Source organism: Salmo salar, chromosome ssa14, assembly GCF_905237065.1.
Source record: "Salmo salar chromosome ssa14, Ssal_v3.1, whole genome shotgun sequence".
Lineage (NCBI taxonomy): Eukaryota > Metazoa > Chordata > Actinopteri > Salmoniformes > Salmonidae > Salmo > Salmo salar.
The window spans coordinates 77,904,319-77,922,823 of NC_059455.1; the positions used below are offsets into that span (position 1 = coordinate 77,904,319).

At 48.6% G+C, this 18,505-nt stretch overlaps 1 protein-coding gene across 9 annotated transcripts in view; it reads left to right on the top strand.

Annotated features, from left to right (window-relative positions):
- The window catches only part of LOC106570344 (triple functional domain protein), a 169,417-nt gene that overhangs the window by 111,535 nt on the left and 39,377 nt on the right, over positions 1-18,505 (top strand). For 5 of the 9 annotated variants that reach the window (XM_045694817.1, XM_045694822.1, XM_045694824.1 and 2 more), the window contains 23 exons: positions 2,087-2,261; positions 3,147-3,342; positions 3,459-3,625; positions 3,816-3,935; positions 4,152-4,343; positions 4,609-4,758; positions 4,872-4,986; positions 5,073-5,188; positions 5,958-6,080; positions 6,364-6,561; positions 7,796-7,911; positions 8,314-8,380; positions 8,822-8,931; positions 9,126-9,195; positions 9,379-9,468; positions 9,562-9,654; positions 9,987-10,098; positions 13,118-13,308; positions 13,776-13,877; positions 15,539-15,568; positions 15,862-16,013; positions 16,762-16,861; positions 17,086-17,329. In XM_045694817.1, the coding sequence (XP_045550773.1) occupies positions 2,087-2,261; positions 3,147-3,342; positions 3,459-3,625; positions 3,816-3,935; positions 4,152-4,343; positions 4,609-4,758; positions 4,872-4,986; positions 5,073-5,188; positions 5,958-6,080; positions 6,364-6,561; positions 7,796-7,911; positions 8,314-8,380; positions 8,822-8,931; positions 9,126-9,195; positions 9,379-9,468; positions 9,562-9,654; positions 9,987-10,098; positions 13,118-13,308; positions 13,776-13,877; positions 15,539-15,568; positions 15,862-16,013; positions 16,762-16,861; positions 17,086-17,329 (3,029 nt within the window). The remainder of the gene's footprint in view (positions 1-2,086; positions 2,262-3,146; positions 3,343-3,458; positions 3,626-3,815; positions 3,936-4,151; positions 4,344-4,608; positions 4,759-4,871; positions 4,987-5,072; positions 5,189-5,957; positions 6,081-6,363; positions 6,562-7,795; positions 7,912-8,313; positions 8,381-8,821; positions 8,932-9,125; positions 9,196-9,378; positions 9,469-9,561; positions 9,655-9,986; positions 10,099-13,117; positions 13,309-13,775; positions 13,878-15,538; positions 15,569-15,861; positions 16,014-16,761; positions 16,862-17,085; positions 17,330-18,505) is intronic. The other 4 variants (XM_045694821.1, XM_045694823.1, XM_045694818.1 and 1 more) reach the window with 3 other exon arrangements.

The window sequence follows — 18,505 nt, forward strand, 5'->3', positions numbered from 1 at the left end:
TCTCACTGTCAACTGCGTTTATTTTCAGCAAACTTAACATGTGTAAATATTTGTATGAACATAACAAGATTCAACAACTGAGACATAAACTGAACAAGTTCCACAGACATGTGACTAACTCCCTGAACAAAGGGGGGGGGGGGTCAAAATCAAAAGTAACAGTGAGTATCTGGTGTGGCCACCAGCTGCATTAAGTACTGCAGTGCATCTCCTCCTCATGGACTGCACCCTCCGATCCAACAGGTCCCAGACGTGCTCAATAGGATTGAGATCCAGGCTCTTCGCTTGCCATAGCAGAACACTGACATTCCTGTCTTGCAGGAAATCAATCACGCACAGAACGAGCAGTATTGCTGGTGGCATTGTCATGCTGGAGGGTCATGTCAGGATGAGCCTGTAGGAAGGGTACCACATGAGGGAGGAGGATGTCTTCCCTGTAACGCACAGCGTTGAGATTGTCTGCAAAGACAACTAGCTCAGTCCGATGATGCTGTGACACACCGCCCCAGACCATGACGGACCCTCCACCTCCAAATTGATCCCGCTCCAGAGTACAGGCCTCGGTGTAACGCTCATTCCTTCGGCGATAAATGCTAATCCAACCATCACCCCTGGTGAGACAAAACCGCGACTCGTCAGTGAAGAGCACTTTTTGCCAGTCCTGTCTGGTCCAGCGACGGTGGGTTTGTGGCCATAGGCGACGTTATTGCCTGTGATGTCTGGTGAGGACCTGCCTTACAACAGGCCTACAAGCCCTCAGTCCAGCCTCTCTCAGCCTATTGCGGACAGTCTGAGCACTGATGGAGGGATTGTGCATTCCTGGTGTAACTCGGGCAGTTGTTGTTGCCATCCTGTACCTGTCCTGCAGGTGTGATGTTCGGATGTACCGATCCTGTGCAGATGTTGTTACACGTGGTCTGCCACTGCGAGGACGATCAGCTGTCCGTCCTGTCTCCCTGTAGCGCTGTCTTAGGCGTCTCATGGTATGGACATTGCAATTTATTGCCCTGGCCACATCTGCAGTCCTCATGCCTCCTTGCAGCATGCCTAAGGCACGTTCACGCAGAGGAGCAGAGACCCTGGGCATCATTCTTTTGGTGTTTTTCAGAGTCAGTAGAAAGGCCTCTTTAGTGTCCTACGTTTTCATAACTGTGACCTTAATTGCCTATCATCTTTAAGCTGTTAGTGTCTTAACGACCGTTCCACAGGTGCATGTTCATTAATTGTTTATGGTTCATTGAACAAGCATGGGAAACAGTGTTTAAACCCTTTAGAATGAAGATCTGTGAAGTTATTTGGATTTCTACGAATTATCTTTGAAAAACAGGATCCTGAAAAAGGGACGTTTCTTTTTTTGCTGAGTTGGTCTTACCTTTTTGTAGTTAATAAATTCAATGTGAAACGTGATAACTATAGTATCCTTAACTAGCATGGAAAGTGTATCAATTGTTCTCTAATTAAAAATCTCTCTCCCTTATGTCAGTAGCTACAGTAGAATATGCATGCTTTGGAGGAAGGGGGAGGGGCTACAGTAGAATATGCACGCTTTGGAGGAAGGGGGAGGGGCTACAGTAGAATATGCACGCTTTGGAGTGAAAGGAAGGGGCTACTGTAGAATATGCATGCATCGGAGGGGGGGGAGGGGCTACAGTAGAATATGCATGCTTTGGAGGGAGGGGCTACAGTAGAATATGCATGCTTTAGACGGAGGCGGAGGGGCTACACACACAAACTGGCAAAGATTTTCAGCTGGCAGGCAGGCAGACACTGGAATATGTTTCTAAGTGACAGTGAGGGATTTGCATAGGCGCTTTGTGTTTTTTGTGGGACTGTGAAAAAAAATCCTAGAATGTAAAATAACGTTATTAACCGGTTCCCAAGCTTTTGAAATTATGGTTCTGTTCCGGAACAGTATAGATCACTTATGTTCTCGTTTTTCTGTTCTCTTTCCTGAACCGATTCCAACCCCTGGTAAATACCATGTCCAATTGTTTGTGTGTGTACGTTTTCTTCAATGTGTGTGTGTGTGTGTGTGTGTGTGTGTGTGTGTGTGTGTGTGTGTGTGTGTGTTTCTCTCCTATGGTAGGGACTCTGCTATCTCCAGTAACAAGACTCCCCACAACAGCTCCATCAACCACATAGAGAGTGTGTTACTGCAGCTGGACGAGGCCCAGGCTCAGATGGAGGAGCTGTTTCAGGAGAGGAAGATCAAACTAGAACTCTTCCTGCAGCTACGCATCTTTGAAAGGGACGCCATCGATGTGAGTGTATGGTGGGGGTGGAAAGGGTGTGTGTGTGTGTGGCAGAGGAGATCCGGTGAACTTGTCTAGACTTTAGCTCAGTGACATAACCTAGTCTTCTGTTTTTAGATTACCCGACTCAATGACACACGTGTGTGTGAATCCTCACCTTGTGTGTCCACACATGTCTGCATCTACAGAGCCTTCAGAAAGTATTGACACCCCTTGACTTATTCCACATTTTGTTGTTACAGTCTGAATTTAAAATACCCCAATGTCAAAATGGAATTGTGTTTTCAGAAATATTTAGAAATTATTACAAATGTAAAAGCTGAAAGGTCTTGCGTCATTAAGTATTCAACCCTTTTGTTATGGCAAACCTAAATGAGTTCAGGAGTAAACATTTACTAAACAAGTCACATAATAAGTTGCATGGACTGTGTGCAATAATAGGGTTTAACATGCTTTTTGAATGACTACCTCATCTCTGTACCCCACACATAAAATGATCTGTATGGTCCCTTAGTCGATTAGTGAATTTCAAGCACAGATTCAACCACAAAGACCAGGGAGGTTTTCCAAAGCCTCACAAAGAAGGACACCTATTGGAAGATGGGGGGGGGGGGCAGACATTGAATATCCATTTGAGCATGGTGTAGTTATTAATTACACTTTGGATGGTGTATCAATACACCCAGTCACTACAAAGATACAGGTGTCTTTCCTAACTCAGTTGCCAGAGAGGAAGGAAACCACTCAGGGATTTCTAAAAACATCTTTTCACTTTGTCATTATTTTGAATTCAGGCTGTAACACAACAAAATGTGCAATAAGTCAAGGGGTATAAATACTTTCTGAAGGAACTGTATATATCTCACCACTTTTCTTTCCCCCCCCCCCCCCCAGATCATCTCAGACCTGGAGTCGTGGAACGAGGAGTTGACTGTTCAGATGAGTGAGTTTGATACAGAGGACCTGACCCTGGCAGAACAGAGACTCCAGCACCACGCTGACAAGGCCCTGACCATGAACAACCTGACCTTTGACGTCATCCACCAGGGACAGGAACTGCTGCAGTACGTCAACGAAGTACAGGCCTCTGGTGAGTAGCAGCAACACACAAGTGCCCGACGGAGCTTACATTGAATGACATTCTTTCTCTCTTTCTCTCTCTCCATCCCCCTTCTCTTTCTGTCTCTCCCTGTCCTTTCCCTCCAGGTGTAGAGTTGCTGTGTGACAGAGATGTGGACATGGCTACTCGTGTTCAGGACCTGCTGGAGTTCCTCCATGAGAAGCAGCAGGAGTTGGACGTAGCAGGCGAACAACACAGGAGACACCTGGAGCAGTGTGTACAGCTGCGACACCTACAGGCCGAAGTCAAACAGGTACGCATGCGCACACACACACCTGGAGCAGTGTCTACAGCTACAACACCAGAACCATCAATTGATACCACATTATTTCCCATTATATACCAGTAGAAACACCACTACAGTAAAGACCAGGTAAGTACCAGTGGGAACAGTACTAAAATGCTATCCTGATAACTTATATCCTTGTTCCTGGTCTGTGCAGGTCCTAGGATGGATCCGTAATGGGGAGTCTATGTTGAATGCTGGTCTGATCACAGCTAGTTCTCTACAGGAAGCAGAACAGCTACAGAGAGAACACGAACAGTTCCAGCATGCCATTGAGGTGAGCACAGCCGTTCGCAACGCAACATAACACACTTTCATTCTTATACATTGATTAACAAATGTATCATTCTGCTTCTCTCTCTCTCTCTCTCTCTCTCTCTCTCTCTCTCTCTTTCCATCTTTATTCCCCATTATTTTCTCTTTCTCCCATTTTGATATTGTATAATATAAACCCTTTCTCTCTCCTCATCCCTCTCTCCTCTCCTCCTCGTAGAAGACCCACCAGAGTGCTCTGCAGGTGCAGCAGAAGGCTGAGGTGTTACTGCAGGCCAACCACTATGACATGGACCTGATCAGAGACTGTGCTGAGAGTGTAGCGTCCCACTGGCAGCAGCTCATGTTGAAGATGGAGGACAGGCTGAAACTGGTCAATGCCTCTGTAGCCTTCTATAAGACCTCTGAACAGGTAGGGGGCAGGGGAACGTTTTGAGTCTGGACTAAAGGGGTAGGCAGTTACCAGATGGACATGCTAGAAAGTACCAATATTGTTACATGATCAACAAGTATGTAGGTGTTTGGAAATGTGCATTATGGGAACTGAAGTTTTAAACCCATTGCTGATCCTAACAGGTGCGTAGTGTGTTGGTGAACCTGGAGCATAAGAAGGAAGAGGACTGGTGTGGCATTATGGGAGCTGTAGTTTATGTACTGTATATATCTGACTGAAACAGGTGTGCAGTGTGTTGGAGAGCCTGGAGCAGGAGTATAAGAGGGAAGAGGACTGGTGTGGGGGGGCTGATAAACTGGGTCCTAACTGTGAGTCAGACCACGTCACCCCCATGATCAGCAAACACCTGGAACAGAAAGAGGCCTTCCTCAAGGTAGGAACACACACACACACACACACACATTAAAAAAAATGCCATCACACACACACAGACGAACATACTCACAGCTGTTAGCCATGTCCCTAACTGTGTGTGTGTTTCTCTAGGCATGTACCCTGGCCAGACGTAATGCGGATGTCTTCCTGAAGTACATGCACAGGAACAGTGTTAACATGCCTGGGATGCTCAGCCATGTCAAAGCACCGGAACAACAGGTCAAGAGTGAGTATCACACACATTCATATTATTCCAGAAGAATGCTTTATCAAAGACAGTATAATCGAATGTAATATCTGTGTTGTGGTCAGACATCCTGAATGAGTTGTTACAGAGAGAGAACCGTGTTCTCCACTTCTGGACCATGAGGAGACGACGGTTGGACCAGTGTCAGCAATACGTGGTGTTTGAACGCAGTGCCAAACAGGTACACACACAATTTACACACACTCTCAATCACTCTGTCTCTGTCTCTGTCTCTATCTCACTCTCTTTCTCTACTCCTCTGTCTCACTCTCTCTACCTCTCTATCACACCCTCTCTCTCACTCTCTCTCTCTCTACCTCTCTACCTCTCTCTCTCTCACTCCCTCTCTCTCTCTCTCTCTCTCTACCTCTCTACCTCTCTCTACACCTCTCTCTCTCTATCTCACTCTCTCTCTCTACCTCTCTGTCTCACTCTCTCTACCTCTCTATCACACCCTCTCTCACACTCTCTCTCTCTCTCTACCTCTCTACCTCTCTCTACACCTCTCTCTCTATCTCACTCTCTCTCTACCTCTGTCTCACTCTCTCTACCTCTCTATCACACACTCTCTCACACTCTCTCTCTCTCTCTACCTCTCTACCTCTCTCTACGCCTCTCTCTATCTCACTCTCTCTCTCTACCTCTCTACACCTCTCTCTCTATCTCACTCTCTCTCTCTACCTCTCTATCACACCCTCTCTCACACTCTCTCTCTACCTCTCTACCTCTCTCTACATCTCACTCTCTCTCTCTACCTCTCTATCTCACTCTCTCTCTACCTCTCTCTCACTCTCTCTCTCCACCTCTCTTTTTGTCTTTTGTTTTCTTTCCTAGTCAAAATGGCTGTTCTCTCTGTCCCTTCATTCTCTGTTTCTGTCAGCTCATCTGTAACCTCTGTCTATCTCTCTACTCCAATGTCCACCTCAACGATCTCTGTGTGTAATCCTCAGGCTCTGGAGTGGATCCACGACACGGGAGAGTTCTACCTGTCAACACACACCTCCACTGGCTCCAGTATCCACCACACACAGGAGCTGCTGAAGGAGCACGAAGACTTCCACATCACAGCCAGGGTAGGAAGGAACACACACACACACACACACACACACACACACACACACACACACACACACACACACACACACACACAGAACTATGTAGACACAGATCTTTAAATCAAATCAAATTTATTTATACCTCAAAGTGCTGTACAGAAACCCAGCCTAAAACCCCAAACAGCAAGCAATGCAGGTGTAGAAGCACCTGCATACTTCATAATGTTTTAGAAACCTAGCATTACATTTAAAATGTAACCCTCTCCTTCCCTCCTCTCTCTCACGTTCACCCCTCCCCCAGCAAACCAAAGAGCGTGTGAAGCTGCTGATCCAGCTAGCAGATGGTTTCTGTGATAAGGGCCATAGTCACGCTGTGGAGATAAAGAAGTGGGTGACGGTGGTGGACAAACACTACAGAGACTTCTCCCTGCGTATGGACAAGTACCGGACCAGTCTGGAGAAGGCACTGGGCATCTCATCTGACACTAACTCCAAGGCTGTAAGTCTGGAGGGTGTGTGATGGTGTCGACAGGGTGGGGGGGTGATGGTGTCGACAGGGTGGGGGGGTGATGGTGTCGACAGGGTGGGGGGGTGATGGTGTCGACAGGGTGGGGGGGTGATGGTGTCGACAGGGTGGGGGGTGATGGTGTCGACAGGGTGGGGGGTGTGATAGTGTCGACAGGGTGGGGGGTGATGGTGGGGGTGTGATGGTGTCGACAGGGTGGGGGGTGATGGTGGGGGGTGTGATGGTGTCGACAGGGTGGGGGGTGTGATGGTGTCAACAGGGTGGGGGGGTGATGGTGTCAACAGGGTGGACGGGGTGATGGTGTCGACAGGGTGGGGGGTGATGGTGTCGACAGGGTGGGGGGGTGATGGTGGGGGGTGTGATGGTGTCGACAGGGTGGGGGGGTGATGGTGTCGACAGGGTGGGGGGGTGATGGTGTCGACAGGGTGGGGGGTGATGGTGTCGACAGGGTGGGGGGGTGATGGTGTCGACAGGTTGGGGGGTTGATGGTGTCGACAGGGTGGGGGGGTGATGGTGTCGACAGGGTGAGGGGGGGTGATGTGTCGACAGGGTGAGGGTGGATGATGGTGTCGACAGGGTGGGGGGTGATGGTGTCGACAGGGTGGGGGGGTGTGATGGTGTCGACAGGGTGAGGGGGGGATGATGGTGGGGGGGTGATGGTGTCGACAGGGTGAGGGGGGGTGATGGTGGGGGGGTGATGGTGGGGGGTGATGGTGTCGACAGGGTGAGGGGGGGGTGATGGTGTCGACAGGGTGAGGGGGTGATGGTGTCGACAGGGTGGGGGGGGTGATGGTGTCGACAGGGTGGGGGGGTGATGGTGTCGACAGGGTGGGGGGTGATGGTGTCGACAGGGTGGGGGGGTGATGGTGTCGACAGGGTGGGGGGTGATGGTGTCGACAGGGTGGGGGGGTGATGGTGTCGACAGGGTGGGGGGGTGATGGTGTCGACAGGGTGGGGGGGTGATGGTGTCGACAGGGTGGGGGGGTGTGATGGTGGGTTTCCATGTATTGGTTGCTGGAAATATTAATGGAAAAATCCTCTGCACACTGAAGAAGGCTTTTAACGTACATTTGTGTATAATGATTTATGCCCTGTGCAGATAAAAAAAGTGACACTCTTTAAAAGTACTTTTTGGTACAGACCTACTGTATTTTGGGGGAAATCATGTCTCCCTCCCTTCATCTCTCCCCCTTCATCCCTCTCTCAGAGTAAGGACCTTCAGTTGGACATGATCCCGGCCACACCTCAAGGGTCAGAGGTCAAGCTGAGAGACGCGGCTCACGAACTCAACGAGGAGAAACGCAAGTCCGCTCGCAGGAAGGAGTGCGTCATCACTTCCTCTTAACTTCCTGAAACCGCATAAGATCAGTCACAGTCATAATGAACCAGTTCCAAAGGCAATCCTTGGCCTCTTGTCCCAACTCAACATCTCCTAGCTAAAACACACACACACACACACACACACACACACACACACACACACACACACACACACACACACACACACACACACATACACATACGCACACACACACACACACAGCTCTAAACAACCACAGACACGACAATGCATCCCCATCATAATGCGTTCTGGCCAGGTTATAATGATGTTTTAATGAGACAGGAACTCCTACAGGTCCAAATGGACAGGGCAGAGGGACTAAAGGGGTTCTGTTGATAATGCTGTAGATCAGCAGAAGAGGCTAACCATGTTTGTGTGAGTAGGTTCATCATGGCTGAACTGATTCAGACAGAGAAGACCTATGTCAGAGACCTAAGGGAGTGTACAGACGTAAGTTTAACCTACCCTCTCTTTCTCTACCCCCTAACCCAGGGGAGTCAGACTCATCCCACCGAGGGCCGAGTGTCTGTGGGTTTTTGGTTTTTCCTTTCAAGTAAGACCTAGACAACCAGGTGAGGGGACTTTTTTACAAATTAGTTTGTTACCTTAATTCATCAGTCAAGAACAAGGGAGCAGCGAAAACCCGCGGACACTCGGCCAGCCGTGGAATGAGTTTGACACGTGTTCCCTAACTTATAGTGGGATTCTACTGCCAATGTCTGGCGCCACCTTGCTAACTTTTAACACAACACATGAACTTCTGAAATGTAGGCTGCCGTGTTGAATTCCATTATATGCAGCGGCTGTGACTTTGTGAATGATTTGATGTAATATATCTGGCCCCTCCGTGTGTGTGATCTAATCCCCCTCTCTCCATCCTCCTCCCTCCAGACGTACCTGTGGGAGATGACCAGTGGGGTAGAGGAGATCCCTCCTGGCATCGTCAACAAGGAACACATCATCTTTGGAAACATGGTGGACCTCTATGAGTTCCATCACAAGTATGTCGTTTACATCCGTACATACAGACAGACAGCAAATGAATGCAGCTGTCCTGACGGGCACCAAACCATTGCTTTTGGTAGTCAAACAGTTGAAACTTGTGGTTCATTTCTAATGCAGAAACACTATACAGTTTTATGGTGTCTGCTCACTCACTCTCTCTTCTTCCTTCTCTCCTCTCCTCCATCATCAGTATCTTCCTCAAAGAGCTGGAGAAGTATGAACAGCTACCAGAGGATGTGGGCCACTGCTTCGTCACCTGGGTGAGTGTGTGTGTCCCTAAAATAGCCAAATGTAGGTTTTTATGAAATAGAGAGAGGATACACTCCAAAGAATAATTCAAATACTTTAATATCTCTATTTCTAAATTGTGATAGGTCAAAAAGGAAACGTATGGCTTTGGAGTATATTTGTTTAAACTCTTAGTTGTATTTCTGTGTGTTCAGGCTGATAAGTTCCAGATGTATGTGAACTACTGTAAGAACAAACCAGACTCCACCCAGCTCATCCTAGAGCACGCCGGACCCTACTTTGACGTGAGTACCCTGCTCTCCCATTGGCTCTCACTGTGATGGACAGCTCTTTGCATCCAATCACATCACTGTGTTTCTCTGTGTGGGCGTGCACAGGAGATCCAGCAGCGGCACCGATTAGCAAACTCCATCTCCTCCTACCTGATCAAGCCTGTTCAGCGAATCACCAAGTACCAGCTCCTGCTCAAGGTAACCATAGCAACCCTCTGCTATAAACCACATACACAACCACAACAAATGTTTGTACCCTTATGTTTACATTGTGATGAGCAAGAATGTAGGGACATACCTTTTTATTTGGTGAGTAGCTTTTATGCACCCATCACACTAGTTATCATTAGCGATTATGTTACTTGATGTCCATAATCTCGTCCTGCGTTCAGACCATATTTTTGGTTTCTCCTCTACATCCCAGGTTATGGGTAATTGAGGCACCCCCTAATTGGCTGAGTGTCATTCACAATAAAATGGCAGATTTGCTTTCAAAGGGTATTTGTTGATGGTACCTCTCTGATGTGTAGGAGCTGCTGACGTGCTGTGAGGAGGGGAAAGGAGAGATCAAGGATGGACTGGAGGTCATGCTCAGTGTCCCCAAGAGAGCCAACGACGCCATGCACCTCTCAATGCTGGAGGGTAGGACACACACACATCTAGCCAACGATGCTCATGCACCTCTCAATGCTGGAGGGTAGGACACACACACATCTAGCCAACGATGCTCATGCACCTCTCAATGCTGGAGGGTAGGACACACACACATCTAGCCAACGATGCTCATGCACCTCTCAATGCTGGAGGGTAGGACACACACACACACATCTAGCCAGTGATGCTGATGCACATCTCAATGCTGGAGGGTAAGACACACACACATCTAGCCAACGATGCTCATGCACCTCTCAATGCTGGAGGGTAGGACACACACACACATCTAGCCAACAATGCTCATGCACCTCTCAATGCTGGAGGGTAGGACACACACACACATCTAGCCAGTGATGCTCATGCACCTCTCAATGCTGGAGGGTAGGACACACACACACATCTAGCCAGTGATGCTCATGCACCTCTCAATGCTGGAGGGTAGGACACACACACACATCTAGCCAACAATGCTCATGCACCTCTCAATGCTGGAGGGTAGGACACACACACACACATCTAGCCAGTGATGCTCATGCACCTCTCAATGCTGGAGGGTAGGACACACACACACATCTAGCCAGTGATGCTCATGCACCTCTCAATGCTGGAGGGTAGGACACACACACACATCTAGCCAGTGATGCTCATGCACCTCTCAATGCTGGAGGGTAGGACACACACACCTCTAGCCAGTGATGCTCATGCACCTCTCAATGCTGGAGGGTAGGACACACACACATCTAGCCAGTGATGCTCATGCACCTCTCAATGCTGGAGGGTAGAACACACACACGCATCTAGCCAGTGATGCTCATGCACCTCTCAATGCTGGAGGGTAGGACACACACACATCTAGCCTGTGATGCTCATGCACCTCTCAATGCTGGAGGGTAGGACAACACACATCTAGCCTGTGATGCTCATGCACCCCTCAATGCTGGAGGGTAGGACATACACACATCTAGCCTGTGATGCTCATGCACCTCTCAATGCTGGAGGGTAGGACACACACACATCTAGCCTGTGATGCTCATGCACCTCTCAATGCTGGAGGGTAGGACATACACACATCTAGCCAGTGATGCTCATGCACCTCTCAATGCTGGAGGGTAGGACACACACACCTCTAACCAGTGATGCTCATGCACCTCTCAATGCTGGAGGGTAGGACACACACACATCTAGCCAGTGATGCTCATGCACCTCTCAATGCTGGAGGGTAGAACACACACACGCATCTAGCCAGTGATGCTCATGCACCTCTCAATGCTGGAGGGTAGGACACACATACATCTAGCCTGTGATGCTCATGCACCTCTCAATGCTGGAGGGTAGGACACACACACATCTAGCCTGTGATGCTCATGCACCTCTCAATGCTGGAGGGTAGGACACACACACATCTAGCCTGTGATGCTCATGCACCTCTCAATGCTGGAGGGTAGGACATACACACATCTAGCCTGTGATGCTCATGCACCTCTCAATGCTGGAGGGTAGGACACACACACATCTAGCCTGTGATGCTCATGCACCTCTCAATGCTGGAGGGTAGGACATACACACACATCTAGCCTGTGATGCTCATGCACCTCTCAATGCTGGAGTGTAGGACACACACACACACACACACATCTAGTCAGTGATGCTCATGCACCTCTCAATGCTGGAGGGTAGGACACACACACATCTAGCCTGTGATGCTCATGCACCTCTCAATGCTGGAGGGTAGGACACACACACATCTAGCCTGTGATGCTCATGCACCTCTCAATGCTGGAGGGTAGGACACACACACACATCTAGCCTGTGATGCTCATGCACCTCTCAATGCTGGAGGGTAGAACACACACACGCATCTAGCCAGTGATGCTCATGCACCTCTCAATGCTGGAGGGTAGGGGACACACACACATCTAGCCTGTGATGCTCATGCACCTCTCAATGCTGGAGGGTAGGACACACACATATAGCCTGTGATGCTCATGCACCTCTCAATGCTGGAGGGTAGGACACACACACATCTAGCCTGTGATGCTCATGCACCTCTCAATGCTGGAGGGTAGGACACACACACATCTAGCCTGTGATGCTCATGCACCTCTCAATGCTGGAGGGTAGGGAACACACACACATCTAGCCAGTGATGCTCATGCACCTCTCAATGCTGGAGGGTAGGACACACACACACATCTAGCCAGTGATGCTCATGCACCTCTCAATGCTGGAGGGTAGGACACACACACATCTAGCCAGTGATGCTCATGCACCTCTCAATGCTGGAGGGTAGGACACACACACACATCTAGCCAGTGATGCTCATGCACCTCTCAATGCTGGAGGGTAGGACAAACACACATCTAGCCAGTGATGCTCATGCACCTCTCAATGCTGGAGGGTAGGACACACACACACATCTAGCCAGTGATGCTCATGCACCTCTCAATGCTCGAGGGTAGGACACACACACATCTAGCCTGTGATGCTCATGCACCTCTCAATGCTGGAGGGTTGGACACACACACACATCTAGCCTGTGATGCTCATGCACCTCTCAATGCTGGAGGGTAGGACAAACACACACATCTAGCCAGCGATGCTCATGCACCTCTCAATGCTGGAGGGTAGGACACACACACATCTAGCCAACGATGCTCATGCACCTCTCAATGCTGGAGGGTAGGACACACACACACATCTAGCCAGTGATGCTCATGCACCTCTCAATGCTGGAGGGTAGGACACACACACACATCTAGCCAGTGATGCTCATGCACCTCTCAATGCTGGAGGGTAGAACACACACACATCTAGCCAGTGATGCTCATGCACCTCTCATTGCTGGAGGGTAGGACACACACACACATCTAGCCAGTGATGCTCATGCACCTCTCAATGCTGGAGGGTAGGACACACACACACATCTAGCCAGCGATGCTCATGCACATATGTACAGCGTAGTAACCCTTTATAGCTTCCTCCATCTCTCTCGCTCCCTCCCCTGTAGGTTTCGATGAGAACATTGAATCTCAGGGAGAGCTGATCCTCCAGGAGTCATGCCAGGTGTGGGATCCTAAGACTCTGATCCGTAAGGGTCGCGAGCGACACCTCTTCCTCTTCGAGATGTCCCTCATCTTCAGTAAGGAGGTCAAGGACTCCAACGGACGGAGCAAGTACATGTACAAGAGCAAACTCTACGTGAGTAAAACTCTCTCTCTCTCTCTCTCTCTGTCTCTCTGTGTCTCTCTGTCTCTCTCTCTCTCTCTCTCTCTCTCTCTCTCTCTCTCTCTCTCTCTCTCTGTCTCTCTGTCTCTCTCTCTCTCTCTCTCTGTGTCTCTGTGTCTCTGTGTCTCTCTGTCTTTCTCTGTCTCTCTGTCTCTGTATCTCTGTCTCTGTCTCTCTGTCTCTCTCTCTGTCTCTCTGTGTCTCTCTGTCTCTGTATCTCTGTCTCTGTCTCTCTGTGTCTCTCTCTCTGTCTCTCTGTGTCTCTGTGTTTCTCTCTCTCTTCTGTTTAAGTCGTCTCTGTCTCTCTTTTTGTCTCCATCTTTATTTGTCTGTTTCTTTCCCTGTGTTTATGGTGTGTCATTGTTAAATACACATATACATATTACATATTGCCAAAGGAATTCCAATAAAATGTCAGTGATTTCTCTCCCTCTCTCCAGACGTCAGAGTTGGGGGTAACAGAGCATGTTGAGGGAGACCCCTGTAAGTTTGCTCTATGGGTGGGACGCACCCCAACCTCCGACAACAAGATTGTACTCAAGGTAAAAACAGAGGAGAATACCTTACATCCCTCTCTCCCCATCCATCTATCCCTCTCCTCTCCTTTATCTCTCCTCTCCATTATCCCTTTCCCCATCCCTCTCTCCTCTCCTTTATCTCTCCTCTCCTCTCTCCCATTATCCCTTTCCCCATTCATCTATCCCTCTCTCCTCTCCTTTATCTCTCCTCTCTCCCATTATCTATCTATCTATCTATCTATCTATCTATCTATCTATCTATCTATCTATCTATCTATCTATCTATCTATCTATCTATCTGTCTGTCTGTCTGTCTGTCTGTCTGTCTGTCTGTCTGTCTGTCTGTCTGTCTGTCTGTCTGTCTGTCTGTCTGTCTGTCTGTCTGTCTGTCTGTCTGTCTGTCTGTCTGTCTGTCTGTCTGTCTGTCTGTCTGTCTGTCTGTCTGTCTGTCTGTCTGTCTGTCTGTCTGTCTGTCTGTCTGTCTGTCTGTCTGTCTGTCTGTCTGTCTGTCTTGTCTCTAATGACTGTTCTATCATACAGTCTAGTACAGTACATCTGGGGCTGTTTTGTTTATGTTTGTATCTCTGAATATTAAACGTTTGTTTGCTAACCAACCGTGGGCTAACATGCTTACGCCAACACCACTGACATTAACTTTAACCCCTAAACTCCCACAATTCCTCCAACTCCCACACCCTCTAGCTACTTTTTACATCGTCTGTATGGATGAGAGGCATACACAGTTTTCTCTTGTAGAAAAATGGATCTCTTCTTGTTTTAGGATTTGACACCTCACGTGTTGACCCTCTATCTCTCATGTTCTGTCTCTCTTTCTCTCTCTCTGTCTCTCTCTCTGAGTCTCTCTTTGTCTCTCTTTCTGTCTCTCTCTCTGTCTCTCTCTCTGTCTCTCTCTCTGTCTCTCTTTCTGTCTCTCTGTCTCTCTCTCTGAGTCTCCCTTTCTGTCTCTCTCTCTCTTTCTGTCTCTCTCTCTGTCTCTCTCTCTGTCTCTCTCTCTGTCTCTCTTTCTGTCTCTCTCTCTCTCTTTCTGTCTCTCTCTCTGTCTCTCTCTCTGTCTCTCTCTCTGTCTCTCTCTCTGTCTCTCTCTCTGTCTCTCTTTCTGTCTCTCTCTCTGTCTCTCTTTCTGTCTCTCTTTCTGTCTCTCTCTCTGTCTCTCTCTCTGTCTCTCTTTCTGTCTCTCTCTCTGTCTCTCTTTCTGTCTCTCTTTCTGTCTCTCTTTCTGTCTCTCTTTCTGTCTCTCTTTCTGTCTCTCTCTCTGTCTCTCCCTCTGTCTCTCTCTCTGTCTCTCTCTCTGTCTCTCTCTCTGTCTCTCTCTCTCTGTCTCTCTCTCTGTCTCTCTCTCCTTACCAAACTAAACATCTTATATGTTTTAATACCCACCTCCAAAGCTAGTTTTAGTACTGAAGCTTCTTGTTTGTGTCAGTGGTTGGAAAATCATGTTGCCCTACTCCTAACCAGTTGTCTCTGACGTAATATAATGACTCTGTTCCTATTCTGTCCATCAGTATAAATGTTAACCACCTAACTAAATAACTAACTGGCCACCACCAAAATGCTCTAACTGTTGTCTGTCAGTCATCTCGAGCCATTCTGTCATCATTGAAAATGTAATATAAATGAACTAAACACAAACCAGTGAAATTCTCTGTTCTATATTTGAACCAAAGCCAAGTCAGGGATGCAAACATGGCTCGATGGTGAGTAAAACTGTACTAACTAGCCTAACACATAATATAGCCCTCGGCTGCATCTCAATACTCTACTGTGGCCTCCTCTCTTTGTTTCCTTTCCTCTCCTACTCTCCTTATTCTCTGTTTCAATGTCCACACTAGCTTACTAAGAATGAAGTTGTGTGGGTGTTGGAATATAACCGTTTCTTCTCCAGTGGGGGGGTCTATGAAACTGTTTAGACTAAAATATCAGTTCTGAGAGCGAGGTGATTGGGTGAATTAATTTACGACCTTTGACCCCTTCCCTGGGCCAATGGCAGGCGTCGAGCATTGAGAACAAGCAGGATTGGATCAAACACGTCAGGGAGGTGATCCAGGAGCGAACCATCCACCTGAGAGGAGCTCTGAAGGAACCCATACACATCCCTAAGTCTGCCACCGCCAAGCACCACAAGGGACACCGCAGGTACAGGTACACAAATGCATAAGTCTACTATACACACCTACACACACAGAGATACACATACACTGAGTGTACAAAACATTATGAACACCTGCTCTTTCCATGACATAGACTTACCAGGTGAAAGCTATGATCCGTTATCGATGTCACCTGTTAAATCCACTTCAATCAGTGTAGATGAAGGGGAGGAGACATGTTAAAGAAGGATTTTTAACCCTTAAGACAATTGAGACATGGAGGCTGAATTGGCAAGACAAAATATTTGAGTGCTGCTGGGTTTTTCACGTTCAACAGTATCCTGGGTGTATCAAGAATGGTCAACCACCCAAAGGACATCAGGCCAACTTGACATAACTGGGGGAAGCTTTGGAGTGAACATGGCCCAGCATCCCTGTGGAACGCTTTCAACACCTTGTAGAGTCCATGCCTTGTAGAGTCCATGCCTTGTAGAGTCCATGCCTTGTGGAGTCCATGCCTTGTGGAGTCCATGCCTTGTGGAGTCCATGCCTTGTAGAGTCCATGCCTTGTGGAGTCCATGCCTTGTAGAGTCCATGCCTTGTAGAGTCCATGCCTTGTAGAGTCCATGCCCCTATGAATTGAGGCTGTTCTGAGGGCAGGAGGGGGGTGCAACTCAATATTAGGAAGGTGTTCTTAATGTTTTATCCTCTGTGTACACTCATGCATGTAGACACACATAACCACCTCCCCAAACACACACTTCCACACTCACCTCTGCCTGTGTATTTGTCTCTATCAGGGATGGAGAGGACCTGGACAGCCAGGGTGACGGCAGCAGCCAACCAGACACCATCTCTATCGCTTCACGCACCTCACAGAACACACTGGACAGCGACAAGGTGAGCACACACACACTGGTCATCTCTCTGGCCATACCAATATCATAGAACCCAGACAGGTGAGCACAGCACACAGTATTTCTTGAATGTGATCATGAAGAGAAGGCTTCAGTTGAAAAGGACCTGAGGACTTTGATGCTTTAGCCTCTCAGGGGAATGATGTAATAATGATCCACCTCCTCCTGTGATTCTTCATTCCCCCTGACCATCTCTCTCTCCTCCAGCTGTCTGGTGGCTGTGAGCTGACCGTGGTGATCCATGACTTCATGGCTGGTAACGGCAACGAGCTGACCGTCCGGAGGGGCCAGACTGTGGAGGTTCTGGAGAGGTGCCATGACAAGCCTGACTGGTGTCTGGTGCGGACCACGGACCGCTCCCCTGCCCACGAGGGACTGGTACCCTGCGCCATGCTCTGCATCGCCCACTCACGCTCCTCCATGGAGATGGAGGGGATATTCAACCATAAAGGTGGGTGAGGAGGTGTTGGTAAGAGGAAGTGTCATTGACTTTTAGAAAAGCTCTATATTGTGGATTATTCTATATACACTGCTCAAAAAAATAAAGGGAACACTAAAATAACACATCCTAGATCTGAATGAATGAAATAATCTTATTAAATACTTTTTTCTTTACATAGTTGAATGTGCTGACAACAAAATCACACAAAAATAATCAATGGAAATCCAATTTATCAACCCATGGAGGTCTGGATTTGGAGTCACACTCAAAATTAAAGTGGAAAACCACACTACAGGCTGATCCAACTTTGATGTAATGTCCTTAAAACAAGTCAAAATGAGGCTCAGTAGTGTGTGTGGCCTCCACATGCCTGTATGACCTCCTACAACACCTGGGCATGCTCCTGATGAGGTGGCGGATGGTCTCCTGAGGGATCTCCTCCCAGACCTGGACTAAAGCATCCTCCAACTCCTGGACAGTCTGTGGTGCAACGTGGCATTGGTGGATGGAGTGAGACATGATGTCCCAGATGTGCTCAATTGGATTCAGGTCTGGGGAATGGGTGGGCCAGTTCATAGCATCAAGGCCTTCCTCTTGCAGGAACTGCTGACACACTCCAGCCACATGAGGTCTAGCATTGTCTTGCATTAGGAGGAACCCAGGGCCAACCGCACCAGCATATGGTCTCACAAGGGGTCTGAGGATCTCATCTCGGTACCTAATGGCAGTCAGGCTACCTCTGGCGAGCACATGGAGGGCTGTGCGGCTCCCCAAAGAAATGCCACCCCACACCATGACTGACCCACCGCCAAACCGGTCATGCTGGAGGATGTTGCAGGCAGCAGAACGTTCTCCACGGCGTCTCCAGACTCTGTCACGTCTGTCACATGTGCTCAGTGTGAACCTGCTTTCATCTGTGAAGAGCACAGGGCGCCAGTGGCGAATTTGCCAATCTTGGTGTTTTCTGGCAATGCCAAACGTCCTGCACGGTGTTGGGCTGTAAGCACAACCCCCACCTGTGGATGTCGGGCCCTCATACCACCCTCATGGAGTTTGTTTCTGACCGTTTGAGCAGACACATGCACATTTGTGGCCTGCTGGAGGTCATTTTGCAGGGCTCTGGCAGTGCTCCTCCTGCTCCTCCTTGCACAAATGCGGAGGTAGCGGTCCTGCTGCTGGGTTGTT